Below are 19,231 nucleotides of genomic sequence, written 5' to 3'. Positions count from 1 at the left end.
CTTATTTATGTTCAAAATAATATACTATATTTTGATCAGCATGACAAAAACAACTGGTAATGTAGGAAACAGCAGACAGTTGTACACAATGATTGTGAGTAATGTTCTTTCTACAGTTTTATAGTCATTTGAGATTATGGAACCAGGAGCTACTAAGCAACTCATAAAATAGCTCAACATTTGCGATTATCATAGATCCAACACCAGCTTCTCACCAGTGTGTGTGTGATTTAGTGGCAGATGTAGTATTAAAAGACTATGTCAGACATGCTATTAATGAATAAAGACAGATCTTAATTTCCCACTTTGTGAGTTTAAAATGAAATAAAGTCTTCTTGCATGTCTCCTTTTTAGCCCTCAAGTAATCGAGTAGCCAAAATGTATTATTGTGAGTTATCCCTGTAATATCTACTTGCAGTTGAAGAAGCAGTTTGTAATAGTACTTCTGCTTCCACCTAAACCACCTCAGACACTTTGATGTAGCAAAGTATTTAAATGTAAGTTGGCATGTAAAGATTGATTCTGTAGTGGGAGTCTGACGTTGAAGGATCTTAGAAAAAAAAGTTGATAAATACACAGTTATAGAAAACCATGTTTGAATGTGTGTGTGTGTGTGTGTGTGTGTGTGTGTGTGTGTGTGTGTGTGTGTGTGTGTGTGTGTGTGTGTGTGTGTGTGTATAGAGATGGTCCCAGAGTTACGTTGGTTTAACTTAAGATTTTTCGATATATCACGATGAAATAGCGATACGACAAAATTTTAAAAATATGTCAAATTTCGTGCAACATGCCCCACTCTCGCGAGCGGTCGACGTAAAGTTGTCTTAGTGTGCATTTTTTCTGTTTCAAATGGTTTCAAAAAGCAATTTTAGTGATAAATGCATGTCTTCCAAGCACCCAAGTATGTCTCCTGCTTGTTACTTCTACAAGGCATGAGACTCTTCAATGAGAGATTGGGCTGATTGACACACACATACATACACACACACACAATTGCAATTTTTACACAAATTACTGCTGCTTCTTTGTCAACAAATATTTACATACACGTTATTCACTATCAAATGGGCGTTTTGTTTGCACTCAAAACTGATGCTGCATTAATACCATTTACCGTTTATAGTAGCACCTTTCAGTAGGTTCAGTAGTTGTTTCCTTCCACTGTGTCCTGTACTGTATATGGCTGAAATCACAATAAAGCCATTTGACTTTACTTGAGATGATGTAAGGAGAAAAGGAAATAGACTCCAAAGGAAACTCATTTTTATCTGCTTGTAACTTGTGTGGTCAAAAAGTGCAGGAATCTAATAAAGAATTCATTATTATATAGTTTGAACATTACGTATATATTTTTTTAATTATCAACTGTTTACTGATAGTAATAAAACTGGAATGAAATGTCAGTAAAAAAACTGGTCATTTGCAGTCCTTATAAAATTATAGCAGTTGGAGTTAAAGCCATCTTTATGATTTCTGGAACAATCAGCACTATACATGAACACACACACCTAGGGAAAATTTTGCATAGCCACGAACATGCATGTTTTATAAGGCAGAAGAGAAATCAGAAAATCTGGATTTGTGAAACACAACACGTGTAGTATCCTTAGCTCAGGATAGAATCATAGAACCTGGAAGTGTGAGATGGCAACATAAACCTTTGCTACACAAAGTCACTGGATTTCAATGTGAAAGTTTTGTCCTGATATAATATTTCTGAGTGATACGGGCTGAATGCGTTTGTGGAGAGAGGACAGGGAAATGATATATGATATTATTTGATGCATAGTGACAGACAGAATCAGAGGAGCTTTAACAGTGGGCCTTTTAAGTGATTGATAGTGATGAATCATTCATAGTCTGATCAGGGACATGAACCACATGTAAAAACATCACTTTAGGCTTTTTTAACCGCTATGTTTTCTTTAATGCGAAGGGTAAGATCTGAGAAGTTCAGTTCCTTTTCCAATTTTGTGGAAGAAAATATAGCAGCATCGAAGAATCAATTTCTTTCCAGTATTGAAAATAAATTGACTATAAACATATAATATTTTTCTATATATATTTCTCAACATTACCAGATGAACATATTATATATACCTTTGGGAAGTCTTGTAAATTACTATATCTGTAAATTGTTTTAAATTCTGGTGCAATGTATTCTGTGTATCACATCCCAGGCCAGATATAGAGCAGAGCACCTGCAACATTACTGCCTTGTATTAATAAAATATCTTTGCCAGGTTTATTTTTTAGATTTCTTTTTTAAATTGCCAGTGACTGAAGAGGCACACTCCCCAGTGGTGTCTCAAAGTCAATTTGCAATTGAGGAATATCATTTCAGGCACATAGTGCTATGGTAGAATTACCTTTCTAATCATTGTTGCCTAGTTCTGGCTGTCTTGCTTAAAATAATGGGGCGGCAATTTACTGTGAACTCAAGGAGCATTACAGCGAGCCAGATTGCTCGAGTTCTAGGTGAATGACTGACAGATAATCTTGGCGCACCTCATTTGCCTCAGGCAATAGGGTAAGTGATGCAAACCGTCTGTAAACCATGTGGAAAAAAAACTTGTTTTATTTTGTCAATTGAGCAGTACTAATGGTAGAGCAGCAAATGTAAGGTCAGCCTGAACATTTCTATTCTACAAATCACACTTTTCCATTTTTAAAATAATGCTTCATTCTCACTGATACTGATTCTGATTTGATACTGACATCTGGTTGACTCTCTGCTGTTGAGATTTATTTATTTTAAATGCCAAAAAGCCACCACAAAGTGTGATGGTGTCAAGCTTTAAGTCAGATTGTTCCTTGTTTGGTGTCACTCAACTTCACACTGAGTTCATGGCATAAAATATACCCATGATTTTGATTGAAAGTATTGTCAAATCTGATTTCATTACCTGTTTATATCGATTTATTTACGATAGGCTTTAAAAAAATATATTTTTCTAAATATTTTATAGGGTTATGATCACACATTGACCAAATTAATTTGTTTACAAATATTTTTTTTCATTTGGCAATTACTCAAAGTTACAACAGAAAACACTCGTATATTACACTCATAACCCAAAACATTATACTCATAACCCTATATTTTACAGTAATAATTAATACATTACTCATAACACTGCACCTCACACTCATCGCCCTGTACATTATACTTATAACCCTGTACATTACAGTCATAATCCATACATTAAATTCATCATATCTCTATATCTTTTATTCATACAGCCATACCTCCATACCTTGCATTTATAACCCCATATCTCACACTCATCTATATCTTACACTTATAACCCCATATATTACTTACAAACCAATACATTACACTCATAAACCCCTGTATCTTGCACTTATGACCCCATACTTTACTCATAACCCTGTATCTTGCACTTATAACCCTATACATTAAACTCATAACCCCTTATACTCAGCCAGACTGTATAATCATACCCTCCTACCTTACACTCAAAACTTCATATCTTACAATTATAATCCTATTTCCCACACATAACTCTATACATAACACTCATAACTTCATACATTGACTGCATTTAAGATTACAAACAACAATCTTCTGACGATATTTATTTCTCTTTTAATGATATACAGTATCTTACATTCAGTATGTATCCCTTATTAGCCGTTGTCACACCTTCAAATAGAAATGTGGTGTTAAGCACTTTGCTCTATTATGAAATTAAACCTGATAACAACTAGTAGAATTTCAGAACACGACTTGCATTTACATTGAGTAATTACATTTTCTTTACAAATATTTTGTGTAATTTATTTTTTTACCCTGACATCCGACTCATATCCCACTAATATGTGAAGATTGTCTTATCAGTCCCTGATGGGAAACTGTGTTACTGTTAGTTTACATAAACATTGAGAGTAGTCTTGACATGTGACCATGAAGATCATGATCTACAGTGCATCGTTTATTATTAGGATCTAGACTCGTTTGTTGTTATTAGCACAGGCTAGAAATCATGCCTTTTATGTTAGATAAGGAGCAGCTGCTATTGGCAGTTAACCAGCTAACTCTTAACCACAGTGAGAACAGCTGAAGAGCCGGTCTGAGGTGTGTGTGAAAGGGCCACAAAAGCAGCACAGTCTCTGACATGGAGCAATCATGCCGAGCCTGAATGCCACCGTCTGCCAAATACCATTATGCTGTAGTAATGACCTGCTGCTGGCAAGACACAGCTAATTACCACACGCGTTCGGCTTACCAGCCAGACGGTTAAGCAGACCGGAGCACATTTACCATATCCCCCATCTCGCATTCTGAATTCACTCGACTTAAACAATTTTCTATAAAATTGTCATAATGCAAGACTGAGATCATTTCTGTTTTGTGGTGCACAGAAATGTGTATTTTTGCTGTGCACTTTGTTAGCTGTTCACCTTTGCAGTTTGTCTTGTCCTTAAAACACAAAACCCCCTCCTCTGACATTTGTGAGGATATTTTGAAAGCTGAGATGACCCCTGTCCTCTATGGATTAACAGATGTCCAGGATCTGACTCGAGTCTAAATAGACATGCTGAAATTTATCGGCTGGAGCGATTGGATTGTCTATAGCATGGTCTTATCACAGGCATTGAGCAGCATCTCTCATTTAGAAAAAAAAATGTATTCATCGCTTTCCTACTGGAAACAGATAAAAGACAAGTTATTATTGAGTTCGTAATGAGTTCATTATGGTGATAATGAGGAGCATTCAAGTGCTATTTCGGCGATTGAGATATGTTTGTTCGGAATAATGGTTTGCATTAATGATTCCGTTTATTAGCTTCCTCACCCATTTTACCGTACTGTTGTTTCTTTCCTTTCCTTTCCTTTTTTTTTTATTGCTTTTATCCTTTTGAATTCTTTGCCTTTGTTTACTGCTCACATTTTGACCATTTTTTTTTTTTTTAAACTTATTGTTCAAACTTATTTGATTATATTATATATATTTTTTCCTCTTCTTGTACCCTTCCTTACTTCTCCTATCTTATTCAATCTCTTCCTTAATTTTACATAGATTTTCTTCCTTTTTTTTTAGTTATTTTGTTTTTTTATTTTTTTGTTTCTTCCTTTACTTACTTTCTTTCAAGGTTATAAGAATTAGCCTTATTTTAGAGTAGACAAACAGAACTTAGAGTATCTTTTATTTATTTATTAAATAAAAACCCTGCATCTCTTTTTTTCCCTTTCCTTATTTTATTTCCAAATAATAATTTTTCTTTCCTCAACTCTGTTTGTTTTTCTCCATCTCCCTTCACTTATCATAACCAACAGTTTGGTGTGGCAGTTACCCATAGGCATTACATACCATCATGCAATCAAAGTGAATGTCTTCTATATTGCAGTTCTCTCCTGGGGACTGATTATTGCAGGGAAAAAGGTCATGTGCAGCCGGGAGATGATCTTTATCTGGCATCTGTAATATACAGTCCTATCTGCAGCGCCACTTCCTCTCCAGCGCACATTCTGATGGAACATTTATGATGGAGCCTACTCGTTAAAATGCATCTGAGGTTTTGCCACCGGGGAATAAAGGTGCATTAGATGCCCATAGCAATTTTTGAGAGCTTCACGTCACACACGCCTCGTCCCGTTGGGATTATGGGTAACAAATGGGTGACAGCTTGTCATTTTGAAGGGTGGTGCCACATTTATGTCACCTGGCAACCTGTTTTTAGAGCTAGTGATGGGATGTGGAGAGTGATGCATGAGGTAGGTGGCTGATGTGCATGAACTGTGGAGGATGTCTAATACAGTCGAGGTTCTGATAATCTATTGGGCTGAACAGCGATCGACCCTGAATGAGTGGTGTCAAGGTCGTTCAGGTGTTTTAGCATATCATCAAAGCTACTTTGAGAGAGGATACTGCTTCTGACTGAGACAGACAGACAGACAGTCGTTCTACATTTGGAACGCTATTAGGTTAAATATAGAGTCGGTATCTGCTAAAAGCATGTACATGCATTAGTGAAGCTCAGCTTCTTGAGAAACAAAACTGAGCAAACTTTCTAAGAGAGTCACTCAATCAGCAGTGCACATCAGGGAATAGAATAAACTATAAATAAATAAAATCTTTTTTTAAGTAATGTTCTTCCTTTTATTTGAAATAAAGTTTTAGCAATTGCACATGGGATGCTGTGACTGGCTGGGAGAGAAGTGTGCTATTTCTTTATAACACTTCATTGAGCAGCATTAAGTGTTAGTCAGCATTTGTTTAGAATTTAAGACAAAAGAATTTAATTGGTAATTAAATTAAGTTTCTTTTAAATAATAAGATATATTTAAATACTCTTGTACTCAAGGAAAGTCAACATGGATACCAGGATGCTTTTTAAACATGAGGTACAGTAGAATCACCAGGGAGACTCATTTTCAGGACGGATTTGCTTTAGAAACGATGAACCTCTTATATAATAAAGAAAAAAACAAAATATATAAACCTCCTGTTAGTAACTGTGTGTGTGGGTATGAGTGTGGGTATGGGTATTGGTGTTTTTGCCTTTTATTTAACATTTCAAGGGTAACAAACACACACACACACACACACACACACACACACACACACACACACACACACACACACACACACACACACACACACATTTTGGGCATGTATAATGAGAGTCTGGTGGGTGGAATGGCTTTGGTCTCTCAGAGTCATTAGCAGTTGGCATGTCTTCAGAGCTTTTAGATTTACATAGCAGCTGAACACACACATACTCACACACACACACACACACACACACACACACACACACACACACACACACACACACACACACACTCACACACTACCATTTTAAACAGAATAATACACCCATAACTCCAGCTGTACAGCGAGTGAGACAGGTGTAAAGACTAAGGCACATAGATTAGAAGCATGCTGTGGGAGCATGTGTGTGTATTTGTCTTTGTGTGAGAGGGGTGGAGAGAGGGATAGAGAAACAAAGAGAGTGAAGCTACTTACAGTGAGGTTGTTGCTTCAACCATTACATTATTTTAGGGATTGTCGCAAGGATGTAAAACATACACAGAGGTTCAGAGTTACTGCAGAAGACCTGGGCTGCTGTCAGACCTTATACACTATTTTGCCAAAAGTATTGGGTCACCTGACCTTTCCTGCTATATGTGATTCTTTTCCAAACTGTTACCACAAAGCTGGAGGCACTCAATTGTATAGGACGTCTTTAGATGCGCTATAATAAAATTTAGCATTTACTTGCAATAGGAAACCCAAACCTGTTCCAGCATGCCAATGCCCCTGTGCACAAGTTGAGCTTTTTAAAGATCTGGTTTACATGCTTTTAAGAGCAAGATCTTGAGTGGCCTGCTATAGAGCTCTGATCACATCCCTACTAAACACCTTTGGGTTGAATTGGAACGCTGACTGCACCCAAGGCCTCCTCACCTACTGTACATCAGTACCTGCCTTTCGTAACACCCTTGTGGCTGATGAACACAAATATACATAAGCACACTCCAAAATCTTCCCAGAAGAGTGAAAGGAATTATAAGAGCAAATTGGGATTAAATGTGAAAAGCAATGGTCAAAAATCACATACCATACTTACGACCAGGTGACCCATTACTTTTGGCGATATAGTGTATGCAAAACTAGTAGACGGTATACAGTATACTATATGAAATATACAATTAATCTATTGTTGATTCTGTTTTATTTTGCTGTACTTCCTGTTTTTCTGTTCTGTTCAATTTTATTTGCATTGTGTTTTTAACAGTAGACATTGTCACAAAGCATGAGTAATGAGTAAGCCCAAGGCATCAGTAACAAACAAATCCTTGAAAATAACCAAATATCGTCATCTGAATGACAGCAGACTTATAAAGTAAAGACAAACATTACTAAGTGAATTAAAAATAGTTTTTTATATATATTTTTTTAAGATATTGGAAATTAAAGACCTGGGATGAGCAAAGGACAGACTTTATGATTACAGCAGCTATCAGGCTTTATGGTTGCCAGTTATTAGGAAGTGCAAATCTTTAAAATGAAGGTCAGATTTGTCTAGTAAAGCAAAGGTGAGATTTGGGATTTTAGGAAGTGCAGATCTTTATGGTAGTCAAGTGACAGAGGTGGAAAGTAATGTGTAACTTACTGTACCGTACAGTTTTCTGCTTATTCCAACCTATTTCCTGTCGTTGCGGGTTTTTTCGATCTACCACTGGTGTATCGTTTCCTGGCTCTCACACACCACAGACGTAGAATAGTTTATGAAGCTCACAATGAGCAAGACAGAAGGCAACAAGAAGTATGGGATTAATGTGGATGAGACAGAGGGAGTCAGTGATGAATGAGAACAGAGACATTCCTGATCATCATCATCTTTTCTCTGCTTGTGTTCTTTGTGGTGGTTGTTCAGCCTGGATACATTCATACCGTAACAAAATTAGAAATTAGTTTTGTATTAATATATTAATTAGGGCTCTCAAAATGCAAATTAATTTTAACGGCACAAATTTATATTAACGAGTGATTAATACAGCGTGCATTTCTGTGTAACCATTTTTAATACAAATATAAATAAATAAATATAAAAGTAGGAAATTAAAAACCTTTAACACAACATTTCGTTTAACATTCAACATTTATTCACGACGTCCTTGCTTTACTGAAATATAAAAAAAATAAAAATAATAAACTCTCCCGAAAAATTCTTTTTAATCAGTAAACATTTGTTTTACTGATGCGCCAAGTCTTAAATCAGAACCAAAATCTGCCATGATGCTCTGGGGTTGACAAATGCACCGGCGTGTTTTGTGACATATTTTCTATCTATCTAAAGTCGTTTTTTATCATACAGATAAAAGCAATACATAATTCGAATTTGTAAAATGTCTACTTTTATTTGTATACACTCATAATAACAACAAAACGCTGTGCTTTTGTAAAATAAAGCAAATAGACAGGGGTCGCTCTCTTCCGTCTCTGCCTCTGTCATCTCTCTACACAGACATATAAATAAAACAACTTAAATCTCAGTGAATATTTGCCACGTAGACATAATAAATATATATATATATATATAGAGAGAGAGAAATCCTGAAATGCCTACATTTAAAAAAACAAAAATTAACCAACTAAATACAAATATTCTCTGATTATGTAATCAGTATGAAAGTTAGAAGAGGTACAATGTCTCCGGTATGACCTCATTAACCGTCTGTGTGGAAACATAGCTAAGGTCCCATTTTGTGTCCTGAAGATTTACGTAATTTAAAACATCATAACATCTTTAAAACATTTACAAGTATAGAGAATATTTTGTCTTCTTGCTCTATATTGAGTATAGTTTCAATAATAATAAAAATACATTTGCATAAAGCATCCGTATTCGTCCAAGTTGATTAGAGTATTAAAGAATTTTAAAGTATTAATTTAAGGTACATTTAGAACAGATAAAAATGTGCGATTTAGTTGCGAATAATCGTGAGTTAACTCGTGACGTTCGTGCTATTAATCACGATTAAATGTTTTAATCGATTGACAGCCCTAATATTAATTTGATGTGAAGTCTATTTACCAACGTGACACTGAAACAGGAGGGAGTAATGGCTACTTTTTACTTAAGTAAACTTAAGAAGGCAGAGCCCAAACTTCTTTACTTTAACTTTAGTAAAATGTATAGTCAATACTTCAACTTTTACCAGAGTCTTTAAAAACATGAGTATCTGTACTTCTACTTAAGTAAAGGCTGTGTGCACGTTTGCCACCTCTGCCAAGTGAGAATAAAGTGAGATAAGTGAGGATGACAGGCAGGTCTGAAATAAGGGAGTAAGTGCAGACTCGCATCCAGCCTACAGTTATCAAGCACAGATTATTAGATTTACTGTTACCCTTTAGTATCTTGGAGTACAATATGATCGGGTCTTTAGGTAAGACGGCGTAAATATAAAAGCTTGTTAACACAAGCATGGGGACACTCTGGGATATCATTGTCCTGCCACTTGCTTGATCTTAATTTTTGTGTTTCTCTAAATTTTGGCTTTTGTAATAATACATGGTGATAAAGTATTTATGTGTCTCTCTACCTGTCTCTCTGGCCTACTTTAAACTTAGGGATAAAATTCAGCTTTAGGCCGCTGAGTAAAAAAGCGCTCTGATTGACTACAGGGGAAGAGTGATGCAATTGGTGGGTGCTGTGAATTAGTTACAGGATATGGCTTAGTTTTGCCTCCTCCTAGATTTTGGCAACTTAACTTTTCCTGACCCAGAAACCCAGGGCTAGCAACAGAGGACCAGGAGAGACAGAAATAGAGCAGCAGGTCACTCAGTAGGAAAACTAGGTTTTAATTGAGTTTAATTTAGAGAGCGCTGCTTAGGACAGTAAAAAAAGTGTGTAGAAGGATTGTCTCTAATCTTCTTTCATCGATTTTATTTGGGGAACTCAGCAGTAAAGATCGGAATCAATGGCAAGTTAACAGCAAAGAATAAACAGTAACTTCAGCGATGGCCTTCCCTTGTGTGAGAAAAGCATGACTTAAGACAGAGGACTAAAAATGAGCCATCATGAAGCTAAAGACATGGCCATGGTTATTTGAATTGGCTTAATCAACATTGAAAACCATCCACATGCTTGCAGCTAGCACTAATCAACTCTGCAGTCATGTAGCTTTTGGTTTAGTTTTGTTGGTTATCATAATTAACATTTCTACAAATGTACAGACGTTTTAGTGCACCATTCACCAGGGGTACACCATACACAAATATGCAGTATATAATTTGCTGTTGTAGCACAAACATTACATGGTTTGAAATTTTGTGCATGCTGAGATGTTTTTCTACTTATAAAGATATATGATAATATGATAAATGTAATAATATGAAGCGAATGAAAGCCATGTCGAGTAGGCTTTATTGTAATTTTAACCATATACAGTGCAGTACACAGTGAAACGAAACAACGTTCTCCCAAGACCAAGGTGCTACATCAGACAACATAAATTAACAAATGAAACACGGAAATACACAGAGTCACTATATTCTTCCCCTACCTCGATCCAAACTGGCCTTTTCCCTCTGGCCTCTCCTGTCAGCATGGCATTTCCACCCACAGAACTGGTTCTCACTCAATGTATTTAGTTTTTTGCACCATTCTGTGCAAACTCTACAGACTGTTGTGTGTGAAAACCCCAGGAGATGAGCAGTTTCTGAAATAGTGCTTCTGGCACCATCCATGCCATATTTAAAGTCACAGAGATCCCTGTTCCCTGTTCTGATGTTTAATGGGAAGATTGATTCAGCTCTCGACCTGTATCTTTGTGTATTTATGCATTGTGCTTCTGCCATGAGATTGTCTTATTGGATATAAAGTTATTTTAATTAAACCAGGGGTAAGTATGTGTATGCACGTATGTGTAATCATATCACACTCATATATATATATATATATATATATATATATATATATATATATATATATATATATATATATATATATATATATATATATATTTATAAAAAACGTCCATGTGGAAACATAGCAAAAGTTAATTTTGGTGTCCTGATGATTTACATAATTTAAAACACCATAATTTCTTTCAAAAATTTACAAGAATATTTTGTCTTCATGCTCTATGTTGAGTTTGGTTTCACAAAAAATAAACATACATGTGCATAAAGCATCCATATTTGTTCATGCCCATGTTGATTAGAGTATTAAAAACGTGAAAAGTATTAATTTAAGGTACATTTAGAACAGATAAAAATGTTTTACCTTTCGATTAATCACGATTTACTTGTGACAATTATGAGCCCGTGAAAACAGATCCCTTGGTGTGTGTGTGTGTATGTGTGTGTGTGTGTGTGTGTGTGTGTGTGTGTGTGTGTGTGTGTGTGTGTGTGTGTGTGTGTGTTTGGGTGTGGGTGTGGGTGTGTGTGCGCGCGTGCCCTGCAGCATGCCGGCCCTCACAGGCCCTGGAATATAGTTTTGTATTATTAATGTGTAAGCTGTTCTCTGAGGATTTGAGCACTGCAGGTCTTCCTGCAGCAGGTTAGCAGGTGAATTGTCCCAGTAGAAAGATGAGTGGAGAACTAACGTTGCAGCCTCCTTCATATTCCTTTTCCTCAGGTTATCCCTGCTCCCTGTACTCATCTCAATCGCATACTTATAATAGTCTCATAAATGGAATCCCATATGAACTGAGAAGTTTCACTAAAGTCTTTTTCTCATTTCTTTTTTACATTTTGACCCAGTGAATAGTGTTGTATTGTCAACTCTACATTATTTCTTTATCTCTCTCCCTTTCTTTTATTACTTTCTCCCCTCACAGTATAAGGGTCAGGCAAACCTGCATGTGTTTGAAGACTGGTGTGGCTCATCTACCACTCACCTCAGAAGGAACCTTCATTTTCCTCTCTATCCCCATGTAAGTATAAGTCCTGAGGTGTGTTTTATTGACCTTGTGATGCATGCAACAGAAATCATTTATTTTCAGGATTTGTTATTTTGTAGAGAGCGCACATAAGAAATATTAATAATTAGAGTTAGCAAGTATGACCGCATGTATTAAGATAATTATCTTCATCTAGGTTTTGTCATTATACACTTTTCTATTAAAAGTGTATTGGGTGTCATCTGTATAACTCTGATTGGAAGCTGATTAGATGTAAATCTGTGTGCTAAATCTTTTACATTTTCATATGTTAAAAAATGTTCAGTAAACTTTGCATTTATAATTATTAGAATAGATAAGTGTCATAAACTCCATTCAACATGTCACGACCATATCATGACCTCAACAATTAGCTTGCTGTCTTGCTTTATATTATTATAAAGAGTAGATATAGATAGTGATGAGAATCTTGTTTGTATACCGGAGAGAAGGCGAGCTGCCACTGTACTGCTGCAGTTATATTGCATACCACTGAAAGCCCCAAAAATAGCCAAGTGCCGAGGCAATGAAATATTTTCCATTTAATATGTCATAAATTTCCTTATATTTGCCACTAACAAGCAGCACCCTGCGCTCCATGCTTGTTCTTCTGGTTTGCCTCCTGTTTGGTTCGTAAGCAAGACATTTTTTTAAACCAGTCTGCCTTATGGCCACTTCTCTCATGATTACTAATAAACAATAGTACAATGATAAAAAGTGCCAAGCATCCTTTGGAAGCTTATTCCAACAATGCACATTGTTTATCAAGCTGGTTACAAGAAAATGTATTCAGTATTAATTTACGGAAGCATTTACATGAGCATATGCACATGAGGACGAACAAGTCTGGCAGTAAATTTGTTCTGTGCGGCTTTGTTTATGAAAAACATTCACACAGATTTAAATAAGACCATTGTCTTGTGTGTGTGTGTGTGTGTGTGTGTGTGTGTGTGTGTGTGTGTGTGTGTGTGTGTGTGTGTGTGTGTGTAATTGCGTGCTCATGTGTAAAAATGCGTAAAATCACAAGTATTATTTGCTTCTTGTTTGCCTCCACAGACAAGAACTGTAGTGAAGAAACTGGCTGTTGCTCCCAAATGGAAAAACTACGGCTTGAGAATATTTGGCTACATTCATCCATACAAAGACGGTATTCATTCAATTAAACTACATCCTCATACCTCATTCACGTCGACGATCATAAAAATAGAATTATAACAGAGTAAACACTGTTGTAGAGTGTTAGAATCCAGTGCACATAGCTAAAAGAATTTACTGAAACAGCTATGTTTACAAACTAAGGCTCCTTACTCTGTCACACCTGCACTGTCTGAAGTACACTTACACCACGCAGTTACAGATACACACTGATCAGCCATAACATTAAAACCACTCACAGGTGAAGGGAATAAAATTGATTATCCCAATACAGTGACACTTGTCGATGGGTGAAGTGTATTAGGAAGCAAGAGAATAGTTGGTTCTCGAAGGTGACTTTGGAAGCAGAAAAATCGGCATGTGTAGAGACCTGAGCGACTTTGATGAGAACTACACTGTGATAGATGAATGATAGATGAATGGGAAAGAGCATTTTCTTAATGGCAGGTCTTGCAAGGTGGTTCCTGATTCCAATAGTTAGTATCTACCAGAAGTGGTCTGGGTGTGTGTGTGTGTGCCTTACTTACCTGGGGAAAAGATGGCACCAGGGTGCACTAGAAGAAACAGGGAAGAGTCAGAATAATGCTATGGGCAATGTTTGCTGGAAATCTTGGGTCCTGGCATTCATGTGTATGTTACTTTGACACATATAACTTACCTAAACATTGCTGCAGACCAAGTACACCCTTTATCTAATGGAAATGCTCTAACCTAAAGACAGTGGCTTTATAAGATTATGCAGGACATTATACCTTGCCATACTTCAACTATTGTTAATTAGTAAAACATCTTTTTAGAAACATGACCAAGAGTTCAAGTGTTTAATTAGTCTCCAGATTCCCTAGATCTTAATCTGATTGAGCATCATTGGATTTTTTTTTTTTTTTGTGCCAAGTTTTTGAAGGACATATCTGGCAACTTGCAGGATCTGCTTATAGTATTTTGGTGCTTGTTACCACAGCACACATTTAAAGGTCTTGTACAGTCTTTGCCAGGACAGAACAGGACAGATGTAGTGAAGCTCTGGGATTTAGACTTTGGACTACTAATTCGTCTTCTAAAAGGTCTTAAATTTACGTCTCTGCACTACTAATCTTGCACTTTGGGCACTTTAACTATCACCTGCTTAGTTGTACAAATATGATTATTTCAAGTCGCTCTGGATAAGGCTATTAGCCAAATACACTCAACCCCAGATAATTCTCAGTTCGGAAAATACAAACAAACAGCAAGTTGTGGATTATCATAAAATTCGTGGGAATCCGCAGGGGGACCAAATGTTCGGGAACTTTAAGAATAACATTTTAAACTATGTTTACACCAATACATTTCATAACAATTTTTAAAAACACATTATTGTATTATTATTATTGAATTTGGATGAATTCAGGAAGGTACCTGTCAGGCTGCAGACGCGGAAGCAGATAAAGTCCAATCATGTTCTTTTTTGCGGTGCAAAAAACAAAACACTCATACACCAATGAAAACAAAAGCAAACCCAGACATCCGCTCGTAACGAAGTATCCACTATGAGCGCGAATGTCAAACGCCTAATCCCAATGCAAGTAAAGCTTTCGGCAATGAGTACTTCAATAAGGGAATGGAGTTCGGAGAAATAGCCAGCGGTGAATCCCGGCGTTTGAGCAGCCACGCGATTTACCTGCATGACAATACAACGACCGACAGCCTGTGACTCAAGAACGTGAGTTTATGTAGTCTGATCTTTCATGAGCCACAGCTGTCGGTAATCTTGGGAAGCAGCGTGACTGCTATCGAGGGGGGCGTGGCAGGGTGGATCTCTGACAGCTACAGACGGGGGCGTGGCAGGGTGAATCCCTGACAGCTACAGAGGGGGGCGTGGCAGGGTGAATCCCTGACAGTACCATAGAGGCTGTGGGGGTGTGTCCAAAGCTCACAGATTTTCGGAACTCATTATTAGAACGTAAACCCTGTGAGTTATGGGGGACCACTGTACCAAAATTTCTGTAAGGATAAGAGTTTTAATGGTTTTAAAGGATGGTTATTAAGTTTCTGGCTGTTCAGTGTATTTACAAAATGTACTGTATATAGATACAAAAACTTTGTACACTGCTGTTTCACACAAAAAACTTGCAATTTGCTACATGTTTTGTGTTTCTATGTCTTTTAATTTTCTAGGGGATTTCCAGTTCGCGGTGGCCTCTGATGATAACGCAGAATTCTGGTTGAGTTCAGACGAGAGCCCACTTAACGCCCGTCTGCTGGTCTACGTGGGCCAGGTAAGATTTTACCTCAGAAACACAACTTTATCATTCATCAGCAACCTGTCAAATAAAGTATAAATTAAACCGTATACATCACACAATGTGAAGGAAATGCCTTTATGATCATGGTAACATTTACTGAAGCATGCTAGAGCACCCAGTAAGCTTGTTAGCACCTGCCTGTTAGACTGAGTCATGATTTAGAACAGAGATTAATTTACAATGCTGTAAAAAGGTCAGGTTTTCACATTGTATGTTATTACCAAGCTGGAGGATTTTATCACATATAACACACATCTAATCAGTAATCCATCTCTTCTCTACATGCCCAGAAACAGCTCTGAAGCAAGAATGCATGACCCATGGCTCAAGCAGCATATTTAATAACAGATCAGTGCATTTCATTCCAAAGCGACTGCACTGAAACAAATTAGCTTTATGCTAAATTAGGCCAATGGCATAATTAAATTCAACTCGACTTTAATTAAAAAGGAGTCCCATATCTTTAAATGAAAGATAGCTCCACCACTAAAATATCTACATAGACATGTGGTACATGATTACTTTCTGGAAGCCTCTGTGCATAATGATACTGACACAGGGTGCTCCAATCCCATGCTAATACCTTCGGAGAGATTTTTGGTCTCTAAGAAATAATGTGGGAAAAATAAACATAACATTTGATCTCCTGCTGTTCTAGCAGAGCGATCCAGTTCATTTCAATAGAGATGTTGGAATTGTGAAAATGCGAGGTTATTCATATCAAGCCATCACAAAGTGTACATCATTAGCCCCCGCTGTGAGTGCGAAATAAAAAACATGCAGAGCGCTGCCTATAAAAGACCTCTTTTGTTTATACTTTAGCAATTCTCACCCAGTTTTGTCCTCTTTGCTATGCTCCTTGAGCTCTAATCATACCGTTTTCTTTGAGTGCTGAAGAATGGTTTTCAATCAGATTCACCCTGACACAGTGGTCTCCATGGACACTAAAGGGAACTAGCCAATGGTACACCAGGGTCTCTTATCAATGGTACAATATCAGCTTGGCTGTTGCACTTTGTGGACTGTGAGCCTTTTTGTAGTGTGTGTAACTTTAATCAAAGTGCATGGCCAGCAGCTACTTGCTAATTAAATTTCCCTCTGGTGAAGAAGATGGTCTACAGAGACAAAAAAGTAATGGAGGCCTGTGAAGGGGAGAAAACGATGCCTGTGTGAACATGCTTTTAACTGTTCACCGAGAGGGCCGTGTGTGTGTGTGTGTGTGTGTGTGTGTGTGTGTGTGTGTGTGTGTGTGTGTGTGTGTGTGCGTGTGTGTGTGTACCTGCATGGGTGTGAGAGTACATGCTCTGATACAAGGCCAGTGTATTGATCATTTCTTCTTAGCACACCTCCTCACACAAACACACTCTCACACGGAGCAGAGGATTCAATAACCTGCCACGAAAGTGTTTGATCTATCGGAAAGACGAGGTGGCACGCGGTTCTTCATCTAGCTAAATAATTGCAGCCTGTCCAGAATTCCTAGTGATTTCCTGTAGCCCCAGCGGCTGCTCTTGGAGAAATCCAGTGGGGCAGAGAGCAAGAAAGCAGGGGCGAGCAACAGCACAGTGAAGACCAGCTCTGTAATGGAAAGTTGTCTGGAGGGCATGCGTCTCAATAGACTGGTCTATGTTTAAAATAGCATGACTCCTGAGGCAAACTCTCTTTTCAATTCGGCCCCATGCTAGTCAGCTGAAGAGAAGATGGAGGGAGAAAAAGAGAAAGAGAAACGAGTGAAAGGAGCAGTATGTTAGTTTTGTGTAATATCTCTGCCTCTGCTGCACCTGAAATTTTCTTATCCATGTAATTCCACATTTGGGTAAAGTTCATGTACATAAAAAAAAAAAAAAAAAAAACACATGAAAATGGTTAAGTCTAGCAGTCCAGTATGCAGAAAATTATATGGATGCATTTTACATTTACATTTATTTCATTTGGCAGGTGCTTTTATCCAGAGAGCTTTACAAGTGAGGCAGAAAAAAATCCTAAGCATAGAGCTGTTAAAGAAGCTGACAGTGACACAAGAGCTGCAAGGCTACGTTTCTACCAACAGACCAGAAAAAAAGTATAATATCTGTAAGAAGAACATAGCAAAAAAACAAAAGGTTGGGGTACTAGTACTCAGGAGTACCATCATGAAGCTGTCAGTCAAAGTCCTACAAGGCAGGCATCAATAGCTTTCAATGCAGCACCAAATAATACATACTGTATAACCACACTGAAAAGATCTGGAGAACCAAGAGAAGGTTTCGACACAACTCAAGTTCCTAAAAGGGAGCCAGGGTTACCGTTTAACAAATTTGTGCTTAAACCGTTTAGAATAAATTTGTATGCAGAAATGTTTAAAGTCAGAAACGTCTAATGTGGGTAACCTGATTAGGAGGAGCTCTAATCACACACACTGGTAATAATTTCAGCATAATTGACAATGATTTCTGACTCAAAAAGGTGTAGACAGGCAACACAGATGAAATGTAAAGTCATCTAGAGGGCACTTATGTAGATTGTTAGAGGTGCTGCAGACAATGAGTGATCCTGCCTTGCATGAAGATTTAGCACATGCAGCTTTGTGGGGGAAACACAGGAACCGCAGGAACCTCTTTGCTAAAACGGATGAGAGGCTCATCAGTCATTTATGTTTGCAGTTTTAGTTTGTTTTCTGGCATCGACTTGCCAACAAAATGCAGCAATAGCATCCTTGTGTATACAACAATCCTTTCTGCTCTAAGGGTTTCAGTGATGGGCACATTTCAGCGAGAAATTGGAGACAAGTCTGCCATTTTCAGGCAGTGAGTCCAACAATAACGTGTATGTCTTGGATCAACATGGATTGCATGGTGCTGTAAAAGGCAAAAATAATGTTTGGCTCTAACACCCTTGCATGTTATTACCTGATTGCACGTACCTAGTGATAAAAAAAATCACCTTTATAGAAAATGTTTTTTTCCTATGCCTTTCAATATTGGGGCGCTTCTTCATGTAAATAACTGTGCCTGCCCACAATAAGAGCAATTTAAAATGTATAGGATTTCTCAGCATCTATTGCATACAGCTGCATCTGTGAAAAAGAAATAAATACCGGTTTTCTCCTGCATACTACTGCAGTTCTTATGCACAGAATTGATAAATGTGACCCCTGAACACTGAAGCGGCGAGATATCGCATTATAGGCATGCTTAGATCTATAGGTAATTTGGTGCAGAGCTTACTGATGCAGGAATGCAAGGATACGCACAAGGATTCTTCCAGCAATACAAAACCTCTACAGTTACATTGAAACACTTTGAGAGGTTTCAATCCAGTTGAGCAGACTGATAATTAAATCAAAATGATATGTGTGTTGATCTGAGAACTTGAGCCGGTTGTGCTGCATGAG

General features: G+C 37.4%; 1 protein-coding gene across 1 annotated transcript in view; it reads left to right on the top strand.

Moving 5' to 3' along the window:
• Positions 1-19,231, top strand: part of b4galnt4a (beta-1,4-N-acetyl-galactosaminyl transferase 4a) — a 139,767-nt gene that overhangs the window by 75,222 nt on the left and 45,314 nt on the right. The window contains exons 4-6 of the mRNA XM_083545822.1: positions 12,317-12,412; positions 13,475-13,565; positions 15,731-15,831. Of these exons, the coding sequence (XP_083401948.1) occupies positions 12,317-12,412; positions 13,475-13,565; positions 15,731-15,831 (288 nt within the window). The remainder of the gene's footprint in view (positions 1-12,316; positions 12,413-13,474; positions 13,566-15,730; positions 15,832-19,231) is intronic.

Source organism: Silurus aristotelis (genome assembly GCF_946808225.1).
Source record: "Silurus aristotelis genome assembly, chromosome: 7".
Classification (NCBI taxonomy): domain Eukaryota; kingdom Metazoa; phylum Chordata; class Actinopteri; order Siluriformes; family Siluridae; genus Silurus; species Silurus aristotelis.
The sequence above is the reverse complement of the archived record's forward strand: the minus strand, read 5'-3'. Positions and strand labels throughout refer to the sequence as shown.